Source organism: Gasterosteus aculeatus, chromosome 12, assembly GCF_964276395.1.
Source record: "Gasterosteus aculeatus chromosome 12, fGasAcu3.hap1.1, whole genome shotgun sequence".
In the NCBI taxonomy this organism is placed as follows: Eukaryota; Metazoa; Chordata; class Actinopteri; order Perciformes; family Gasterosteidae; genus Gasterosteus; species Gasterosteus aculeatus.
The window spans coordinates 6,396,096-6,407,188 of NC_135700.1; the positions used below are offsets into that span (position 1 = coordinate 6,396,096).

General features: G+C 45.1%; 2 protein-coding genes across 2 annotated transcripts; one reads left to right on the forward strand and one right to left on the reverse strand.

Moving 5' to 3' along the window:
- Nucleotides 1–3,579: 3,579 nt before the first annotated feature.
- On the reverse strand, nt 3,580–7,472 carry mrpl46 (mitochondrial ribosomal protein L46). Its single transcript, XM_040199579.2, has 4 exons — nt 7,179–7,472; nt 6,110–6,311; nt 5,322–5,492; nt 3,580–3,932 (listed from the first exon to the last, which is right to left on the reverse strand). Exons 1-4 carry the CDS (start codon nt 7,437–7,439, stop codon nt 3,685–3,687), a joined length of 882 nt encoding a protein of 293 aa, XP_040055513.2. The 5' UTR covers nt 7,440–7,472; the 3' UTR covers nt 3,580–3,684.
- A 261-nt stretch (nt 7,473–7,733) lies between these two features.
- Nucleotides 7,734–10,935, forward strand: mrps11 (mitochondrial ribosomal protein S11). Its single transcript, XM_040199593.2, has 6 exons — nt 7,734–8,134; nt 8,340–8,444; nt 8,604–8,702; nt 9,100–9,229; nt 10,243–10,308; nt 10,723–10,935. The coding sequence occupies exons 1-6, from the start codon at nt 8,022–8,024 to the stop codon at nt 10,828–10,830; spliced, it is 621 nt and encodes a 206-aa protein (XP_040055527.1). The 5' UTR covers nt 7,734–8,021; the 3' UTR covers nt 10,831–10,935.
- The last annotated feature ends 158 nt before the right edge of the window (nt 10,936–11,093 follow it).

The window sequence follows — 11,093 nt, forward strand, 5'->3', positions numbered from 1 at the left end:
TGTACCAACCCTAACTTTAAACTCTCAATTAAGTGCTTAGTTTGAGGTTGCTTTTTCACAGTTGTTGCCTATTTAGTCCTGTAAACAAACATTTATTTACAGCCTATCTTTTCCACAAACGTTTCTTCCCTTTTACTCTGGTGGATGGTTTTGTTTGATACCAGCATACTGTTGCTTGTTATCTATAAAGGAGTTGTGGGCAGTGTGGTTGCCAACACAAGCAGGCTGGTTGTGCTGGGGAGTTACCGTTTATCATTATATTCTTCTGTATACAGTCGTGCCGACTTTAAAGAAAATTACTGATCCAAGACGAAATCTGACAGCGGAGCGGCGCTCAGAGAAAGACAGTTGTGGTTAGAAATGTCTGATAATCCAGCACCACGGACAGCGGCGTGGACTCATCAATCCACAGCGCAGCAGGCTGCTGATATTCCAGAGCCACGGAAACGTTCTATCTAGCACAAACAACATAACAAACAACATGACAAGCTAAGCAAACAACCCCTCTGGCCCCCGCACTCCCTCTGCTAGATGGCAGCACGAAAAGTTACCGACCACACAGTTACTGCAGATCGCACTGCCCGGTCAAATGTTGGTTGTGGCACGTCCCATGTGCAACGACAGTGAAGATGGATTTAATCCAATCTATGGCGAGGGGGGCAGGAACGCGCTTGAATAGAGAACAGAAAAACTCTAAAGGCGAAGCAAGAAGGGGCTGAAAAGCACGTGGGCTAAGCTGACTGTCACTGGATGATTATGTGTTCGAATGATCGAAGCGCATCGCTGCTAGCGCTGCATGCTGGGAGAGTGGAGCTGAGGAGGGCGGTGGTTGAGGAGCTTAAGGTGGTCCGGCTTGGTCGGGATCCAGGAGCCTCGTACTGAGCCTCACTCCTCTCTACCTGCAGGTTTCTACACGTTACATAAAGAGTCTTAATAAGCTCCTTTAGAAAAAATGTTTGGTAAGCTGCTGTGGATGACCGGCCTGCTTACATCCCTGCCGGTGATAGATTTGCATAAAATTAAAGAAAGGAGGGGGGGGGGGTTGCAGTGTGCAAAAGAGGTTTATTTGAGGAAGGGGATTGGATTTTCACAGATATTTATATAGAAATGTTGTGTAACACTGAAGAGAATATACAGTTGGTCATTTGGTCCTGTGCTTGTGGCCCAGACGGGGCCCGGCAGTGGCATAAGTGAGTGTGCTATTATTAGATCGGGACACGGTGATGGAGCTGAGCCCCTGAGCCTGGCAGGGTCTCACTCATTGCATGGAACTTCAAAGGATCATCAAGAATAAGGTTCAGAATGTGTCAGCGGCTGCTTTAAAATCAGTTTCAAATCCCCAAAGAGAACGAGGCCAGTGTGAATGTGACATCCTCTACTGTGTGCAACTGTTGCAGGGGTGGGGGGGTGGAGGGGGGTCTGAAATACGTCCGAGGGTCCCTCCGCACCGCAATCTCCACATACAGTCTCTCTTTTACCCTTTACCAGTGCCGAAGAACTGCAAGACCTTTCTTTTGACATTTGTCATCCCTGCGCTGTGATGTGCTCTCTAATTGGACGAAGAGGCAGGCTGTGGCGTCCAGCTTCGGGCAGGAGGAGAAGGTAAGAAGCTGTGATCTTCTACCTCGACCTGTCGGCAGCCATGTGGCCTGTGACAGTGGCAAGGCGCCTATTTTTATTTCTTTTGCCGGGGATTCCTGATTGCAGTCAGAGCATCCCTAATTATTTCGCCATTCAGATTCCAATGTAGAAGATTTGTACTCTGGCTTGGTATGAATAAAATGCTTTTAAAATGAATAGTCCCATGGTGATATCAGGCCAAACTTTGCCTCTTTTTAGGTGACAGGTGGAGAATAGTCATCCTCAGCATGTGTTGTGTTGTGGTTTTAACAGCTGGAGAACGATTAGATGCACCGCAGGATGTAAACTCAACAGGATTACTTCTTTCACCTTGACAAATCTTCGGTTCTTCCTAATTGATGCACAAATATCAGGTATAATTGGCTCTCAAAAATAGTGGATATAGTACATTTTTGGTTGGTTTTGGCTGGGAGACGAATTTATTACATGTTTCTAGAATATGAGAATCTTGACTATAGTGAGTTATCATTAGAAGGGATTCGGTCAAATAACCGTTTCCCTTTAAAAGTCCTCTAGGTAATTCTATGAAATTGGGGGGAGTAACCAGCCAAATGTGAAAAAGATAATGGTCGACATTTGAGACAACACTTCCCACAATGCATCTCGACTGGACCCTGAATGAGGACGTTATCGGAAGAGCAAAGCTCCTTCAGATTAGACTGTTAATTGGACTTATTGGTAGAAGCATTTCTTGAGTTATTTCCTCCCGTCTCTTCTCTCCTTTAGTCTTCCCTTCTGAGCAGTTCAGCGACAGTAACTGTGCACTGTTTACATTCGCTCCCTTTAACCTCCCTCCTGCTTGCAGGATTCAGACTGACAACCTTCTGATCGCCAGCCAATTTCCCCATCCTCTTAGACCTTCCATTACAACCTGGGACAGGACGCTTTCATCACACTCCCCTCGGTGATGAAAGCAGGGGCTGTTGCTCTTTTTTGCACACGCGATTGCACCTCTATTTGTCGCATGGACCGTAACCCGGACGGAGGGCGGCAGGAGAGGAAGCTCCGGTTCTGTGTGCAGACCAAAGTGTCAGATAATAAAGGCCATGACAGTTAGATATGGCGTTTATTACCTTTTTTACCCCTGACCTTCACATCTCCACAGACGGAGCAGGCCGGCGTTCAGGACCTTCACCGAGACTCGAAAAAATAAAGACGGAAAAAAAATCTAAAGCCAAAGTCTCCAACATTAATAACCCCTTGTCCCTGCAGACACAAATAGAAAGAACAGGCTGATCCGAGAGGCTGTCGGGAACATCACAATGCTCTCACCCAAGACAAATTATCGTAGCTATTGCAGAGGAACATCCGCCCGCTACGATGGATATTTTCAGTACGAGTAAGAGGCAGCCAACTTGATCAGAAGAGCCCGCTCTGCAGTCCACCTCTGAGGTCACCACACACAGGCGTAATGACAGGGCTCCTCACAGGCCTCCTCCTGTGCCAAGACTGCCATCTGCTGCTGGACAACGGGCACGTGCCGGAGAGCCAGAGATCACCTGCCGCAGGGCTGCCGGGCCCAAACAGTGGCAGTAAACCGCTATAATGTCTTCAGCGGAGAGTAAAATCTTACAACATTCCCGATATCGTTGTATATGACAAACAGCACATGTTGAGCTCATTGTGACGACACGTGCATGGGATTGGGACACGGCTCCTTATCCCCTCAGGCTCGCTACTGGGGCGAGGCGCAGGGGATTGTGAGTAATTTACTTTAATATTTACTATTTAAAAATTACACTTTGAATGAGCTTGAACTATCTGAGCATCTTTTGCAAAAGAGGGACCCGCTGTTTTCAGATTTGTGGACTGAAAATTCCGGTTTCATTTCGAGAATAGATATGACATGTAAGGCAGAGAAGACGTCTGAGGGTTTTGCAAACTTGGAGCTTCCACAATGTGTGTCGGCAAAACAAATGCATTCATACAACACGCGTATCGAACGAAAGAACTCTTTATGATACGAGACGACAGATAAACTACACGGGGAACTTCCTGGGTCTCACAAAGAATCGCTCCGTGTCCACGCTCAATGTCCGGGTGTCACAGGGCGAGGACGAAGCGCTCGACCTTCATCATGTAGGCCGGCTTCAGGTAGCGCTGCAGCTCGCTCTTCTTCGCCCACAGGAGAGAAGCGCTCGGTGCTGCGGGGGCGCCGCCGTCTGACAGGATGGCTTTGAAGAAGAACACCTTCGTTCCCACCGCGCTCTCCGTCCGAGCGGCTTTGGGCAATTTGTACTTGTAGACGCCGCAGGGGGCGTTGCCCAGGAAAGTCGCCTTGAGGCCGGCCGCTGCGAGGAGACAAAAACAGCGTGTGAGCTCGTCAGGCTGGAGACTGGAGGGGAGCTGAAGTGCAGATGTTCCAGAGTTTATGCTGGTTTAATCTCATGGTCCTAGCCGGCCTTGACGTGCGGGGGACGGCGCCGGCGCGGCCGCGTTAACAGGCCCGCCTGGCTCTATTAAAAATGGATCGACCTCGGCCACAGTGAGGCACTTTAGATAAAAAAAACTCCACCAAACGGCGAAGCGTTAATGTCAAGTGGAAAGTCTTAATGGGGAGTGATTGATGGAGTTGGCACATTAATCGTTCATGAGCGGCGTTGTGGAACAGTTTAACAGGCTCAGTCACCGGCGTTTTGTTTAAACACTTACAAGCTTAAAAAGGCTTGTTTCCGTCCGGGCAGAGCGAGAGAGAGAGAGAGAGCGAGAGAGGGAGGGAGAGATGTTGGTGGAGCGAATGTTTAACATCTGGTGCGACGGATCATTGCTGCTGTTGGCCAGCTGTGACCCCAAACGTCCGACCCGTCATCTGCTGACCGCCGCTGATCAGTGAGCCGCGGCGCCGCCTCCCTTAGTGGAGGCCTAAGTGCAGATGTGACAGGATGCAGCTGGATGGCGGGTTGGAGGCTTTGAAGGACGGTTGCGCTGCGAGTAGCGCGCTGCTATTCCAGATAAGATTGCATCAAACTTTAATGATCCGGAGGATGAAACTGGGTCATGACAGCTAAAGAGATTTGAATTTAGATACGGTGATAATGCAGCAAATGGAGCGTGCAGACAATAAAACAACCCATAATGGCCGATGTTTAGGATATGGATGGAACCTTATATGCTGTCGTAAGCAACGACTTTGAGGGTAATCAAAACATATTACAACCATTTTCAGCGCAGCGTCCTTCTCACGCTTCGGTTTCCTTTTATTTAGAGTTAATATTTAATTTCCTAGATGCGGTATTGACCGTAAATTATGGGTAAGGCAGTAAAGGTTAATGCTGTCGTGGTTAAAATGAGGATAAAACATAATTAGGTATCAGGTTGCTATCACAACAGTGATTTTATGTAGCATTAGTGCATTGATACAGCTCATTAATCAATTTCATAGGTCAAAATGAAATGCACATGTTTGTACATGGGACCATTTTGGTTTAAATGTTTATTATTTCATACATAATCATCTAATGACAAATTAAATGTATTTCATTGTTAGTTATTGGTATGTCTCCCTGTGTTGTATTAAAAGTGGAGTTTCAGTGTCTAATGATTAAGAGAATGTGGAAACGCGCTTAAATACTTGGCTAAATGTGGGTTTAAAAACAGTGGAGGAAATATAAGACAACAAACATCTGCAGCATCATTCAAACCTTTTATGAGCCTCCTAAAAAAAAAAAAATCATCGTTACCTGGCAGGGAAGCGAGGGCTCGCTCAGCCGTCTGCCGCAGCGTCTCTCCTTCCTGCCACCGCGTCTGAGGCAGCAGCCACAGCTTGTCGCCGCCGACCTGCTGCTGGGCCACGAGGACCAGCGGGTCGGCCAGGCAGCGCTCCAACGAGGTCAAGTCCTCATCCGCATCGGCTAAACAGGAGAGAGGAGCGTCAGCCGGCACTGAACGGGCTCGGACTCCCTCGCCGCTGTGCCGCGAGGATTTTACACAAACTTTGGAAATGTCAAAAGAGGGAAATAAAATGCAAATTGAAAGTGCTGGAGCGAAACGATAGATAGTCTTGCGCTGAAGGGAGTACAAGTCTCTTTCCGTCCTGGTAATTTCCTTTAAACTCACACGTGTGCGACGTCAGGTTATTTCAATTTACTTTCCATTCTGTTTCACTTGGTTAACGATTGGAGCAGACTGAATACTATCAGATGCTTCTCGCGGTTGTAATCTTTGAAGGGCCAGTCGATCTATTAGCCGAGGTGGAATATGATATTCTTATCTATGTTTCTATTCGTGAAAAATCACTTGAAACTAATAATGGTTGGCTTTTTGTTATGTTATAAAAATATATCTATATCTACTTAGAGAGCCGGTCCTTCTCCGCCGATTCAGCCCTGTTGTTCTGCCACGTTGCTACAGCAGCCAAACCACACCACCAGATGCCACCAAATCCCACTGTCCCTTTAAGTAAACGTATATACCACACGCATTCCGGTATACTCGTTCACCCCAGTGGACACTTTGTCCCCATACTGACCGTTGACCCTCAGCCCCGGCTGGAACTTTTGAAGCTTCTGCTCCCAAGAGTCTTCCAGGTCCTGAGCCAGCACGATCTCCTGGTCGCCGCGGTTTTCCTCCTCATCCGAGTCGTAATCGTCCGCCTGCTTGCGACTTATCCTCTCAGAGTCCTCCAGCAGCCGCAGCTCGTGGTCCGACAGCAGGCTTTTCTCCAGCTCCATCTGAAAGCCATGTAGGAGCAGGTCTCCATCTAACGTTCTGGGACCCTTTATCGTGCCTCTATTTTACCCGCAACGAGTTAGAAGTCTTTGCTTGGTGCCATGTAACAACAGGAGCAGTGGGCCTGTCATCTACCTCATACCGTTCTGTGCTTGGACATTACTCCACAGCTGCTGTCACAATAAGTACATCACATTAATATTAGCTAATAATTAATTGATATGCTTGCGCATTTGGCTGTTTGGCATTTTGTTATTCATTCAGGTAACATTAATATTTCAATAATTCATTTCAGGATATCATTTATATATCATTTATGATAAATAAATAAAAAGTAAAATAAAGGTTGCTAAACTTGAGTGTACCTGGTATACTTTGTGCTTTTGTTCCTTTTGACTGCACAGTTGTAATGATTTCATGGGATAGAAATGACAGCTTTGTTATTAATGACAGGAGAAGCTGATCATAACACGTTGTTTCAAAATCTGAATTGATTCAATAAACTGAACACACTGTTACATCATCTTCATTACCGTATAATGACGTCAAGAGAATCCCCAGAAGATTCAAGAGAATTCCAAATCAAATCAAATGTCACTAGTAATAAGTGGCATACAACTTGCATATGTCAGTTTATTTAATGCAAGCGGGTTTTATTAAGATTCGAACTATGGGTTATGTCTAATGGATTTTCCAATGCATGTTTATTTATCATGATCACACTGTATTTGTAAATGTGTTTTTAACATTTGCGAAATTGCTGCCTCAAAAGTATTCGGATGCTAAATGTGGTGACATGTTGCAGCCTATGGCATCGATAACACCTCATGTCACAGTCAAAACGTCTGTTTCGTGCTGAATAAACTCACCCGCTGCATCATTTGTCTGAACTGCTGCTCTATCGGGCTGCAGTCCGCTGAAATGACCGGAAGCCTTTGCAGACACACGGCTGCCATCAGAGTCCACGGAGACGAAGGTTTTTCCGTTCCACTTTTGGTTTGCAAAGTCACTCGACACACAGAAGTGCTGGACAAGTGACGAAACCCAGCGCTCCCAACTGCTGTCCTGCTAAAGCAAGAACGAAAACGTGAGAGAGTTACACTCGCCATCCTTCTACCGGGCGCAGACATCTTTTTTTGCTACATTAAAGTTTATCCAAGAACATCGTACATTTGGAACCTAATTGGGAAAATAGCCTGAAGTCATGGATATCGTTTAAGTAGATTTAAACCACGTTATACCCTGCGGTGGAAAAATGGAACACTTTATCGGTTTGCAAACGGTTCAATTGGAATTATTGTAATTTCAAGGTAACAAGTAGGTGTTTAGAATAAAATATTTGATATTTACGGCGATCTACTAGGATCATGAAGGCATCGTGTGTCAACTTCTACCCACAATTCCTTGCAGCAAGTCGAACGGTCCATTCACATTAAAGTGTAGGTAAGCGCTGACATTGATGTACTTTTTAAACGCAAACATCTCATTATACTTACAACAGAGATTTATTTTAGTGATCATTACGTCACTATTATGCAATCGGCTTGACAAATACAAGCTGTATTTGTAGTATATATGATTAACATTGTATAATAATTAACTTGCTAACCCTCGAAAATGTAATATATCCATAATCTGGTCAGGCCTTCAATGTCACATTTGTTGTGTGTGAAGTAGCAACATTTCTGACAGCGAATTATTTGTATCTAAACATGTTAAATATGTACAAATTAAATAGCGTATTGGTTAGTTCTGTGAGTAGCGTGTGCCGACAGTTGTCGGGCTCCTTAAATGCATTCGGAAGCTCTGCGAAAGTGTTCATCGGGTATGTTTCACTAGCATCCTTGTTAGCCAACGGCTAACAGTTCTAGTAAAGTCAGGCTGCTGCGTGCTGAATGTTATATGTGGTTTTGTACAACACTGCACGTCATGGCTAAAAGACACTTGTTTTGATCGCGGCAGTAAGTAGTTTTTAGCTAATTTGCTAAGCCACACTGGTTTATGACGATGGTGCCACTGTGTGTTTACAGTTGTGAAAGCATCGGCTTGCAGAGAACACTGTGCACCAGTGCAGTCAGACGTCAGGAGACCGCAGCATCCACCACCAGCTCTGCGAAGACCTCCAGAGACTCAAGGTCAGACAACCCAACACATGCTTGTGTAACATTTACACCTGTTGCATGTCCGTCCACTGAAAGGATCATTCTGGGTTATTTGTTGAATTTTCCCATGTTCGTGTATCTGTTCGCTGACTGCCTGTTGATGAGATATTGATCTAAATTGTAATCCTGCAGCATTTTCCCTCCAATAATTGGTGAGGAGAGTTCACTAAGATGGGGTGGAAAAAAGTTTGAGGAGTTACCAATCGCTCACGTTAAAGCGACATACAACAAGTAAGTGCAAAAGCAAAAGTGATTTATTAGGATCATTGTAATTCTTATAGGGGATATTTTTGGGTAAATCATTTTTACAGCCGGTGTACTGACCTGTCGGATACGATTGCAAGTAAAAACATCCCTGATTTCTGCACTACAATAACTGCTGTAACAGCATTAATGTTATTGGTTGCACCTATTATCTGCTACTCACTGCAGACATTACATTTTTCATTAAATCGCTCAAATTTGTGCAAACCAGAAGTTTAGCTTTATTTCAGCTTCCTAGTGGACTAAGTCAATGCATTTGCGGCTTCATGCCACAAAAAGGGTAGTTTTCCCCAACTGGACCAAAGCATGGTTAAAAATCCATTGAAAACAGCCCAACGACGTAAACTGTCCTGTCCTGCACCAGCACACACATTCAGCTGACGGAGAGCACGGGACAGTCGATGGTCAGGACGTCCTGCGGAACGGAGGGCTTCAAGAACATCAAAAAGTCGACGCCCATCGCCGCTCAGACGGCGGGCATCTCTGCCGCCGCGGTACGTTCTCGTCTGATACTCTTGACACCCACGGAGGCGGGACTTTTTTAAAGAATGTAGTATTAGTTAATAAGAAAAATCTAGATTAGCCTTTCTTATCTCCCTTCTGATACATTCCTCTTGGGCATCGGAGTTACCATAAAAAAACTCTCAATCTACCAAAATGTTAAAAGGGGGTTGCTGCCGCATCCTTTAAGGAGCTTGAGTTAACATTCCTTCAATGTTGTCTTTCTGAGCCTTTCACAACACCGTCTCATCATGAACTGAAGGGGTTCACCACCTCCATCTGTTTGAGCTTGTTTAACAAGATCCGAGGGAGGATGGATTCCAATACTGAGCTAATCCGCTGTGAGCTATGAGCTGTAGGGTTTAAGGCGCTTCATAATAAAGTGAGTTTCACTCTAATTATGATGAATGTTAAACGTTTGTTGCAGGTAAGCTGCTGGCACTGAGGAGTGTGACAGAGTGCAGCAGTGGGTGGCTGTTTAGCGCTCATTTAGACTTTCTATTAATCTGATTTGTGAAGGCTGACGGGCTTAAGGTCACACTGGTAAATACACCCCTGATCTGCTGTTTTTTTTAGCAGAAAATAAAATGAGGAAATAACATTTAATAGGAGCTTTATCTCTTTGTGTTAGCGATTGAAAGCTCGGATGAAAAAATGAATTCATTCTCCAAGTAGAATTGAGGTTGTTTAGTTGCGCTGGTCAGCAAATATTGATAAAATGCCAAGAAAGTTATTTGTGTTACTGAAAGCTGACAAAGAAAAACAACAAATCCTCACCATTTTGAAGCTGTATTTGGTGCGTGTGTGGCAGTAATCAAACGCTCGTTTAAGCACCACAAAAAACAGTTTCTAATTCTGCTGTTCCAAAATATAAAAAGATGGAAGGTTTTCTACTCCCAATGCTGGAGTTCTACCAAACGACGCTTCTCCAGCGGCTCTGAATAGGCGAGTCAGATTGACGGCTGGCTGCTCGTGTTGACTGATCTACTCTGCCTCCTCCGAACAGAAAGCCACAGCGAAGGGAGTGAAGTTTGTGCGCGTTGTGGTCAAAGGTCTCGGTCCTGGACGTCTGGTGAGCAGATAAACCTTTTTTTTTTTTTTACTTGTGATCAGGCCCCAAAAAACACCCTTATTCAACCTTTTCAGAAATGTTGAATGTGGTTTTAAAATGATGTTTATGAATTATTATGAAAAAGTGATCGCCAGTGATCAAGGTGTCTTGTCAAAAGTCCCAAAAAGTACTTCAATATTAAACCGATTAAAGCAGTGAAATCCTCAGTTAATTGCTTGAGCAATTCTCATCAGATAGTAACAGGCAGCACATGAGATAATGAGCTTGTTAATTTAACAGTCGCGGTGCAACTCAGACAAACCTGTTTCTGCACTAAGGAAGAAGATCTCATTCATTTCAGTTGTTTTTATTATCAATGGGAAGGGATCAAGTCGCTGTGGCCCCTCAACATTAACACTGTGTTCTTGTACACAGTCCGCCATCAAAGGCTTGACGATGGGCGGCCTGGAGGTGATCTCCATCACAGACAACACGCCCGTGCCGCACAATGGATGCCGCCCACGCAAAGCCAGGAGGACATGATTTCCCCCCCACCCTCACCCCTGTCCCCCTCCACGACCAGAATGCACCAGGAGGAAGTGGTTGTGTCGTAATTTGCTAATAAACGTATTTTTTTTTGTTGTGTAACCTTCCCGCCTCCGAGCTTGAATCTCACATAACTTGTAAATTCCCGTAAATAATTGCAGATTGCGTTATTAATGAGCAGCGTGCCAATGTCTCCGTCCTGTGATTCTTGACACACACGTGACCCTCGAGTGCCTCTCTGACGCTCATATGCGTGCGTG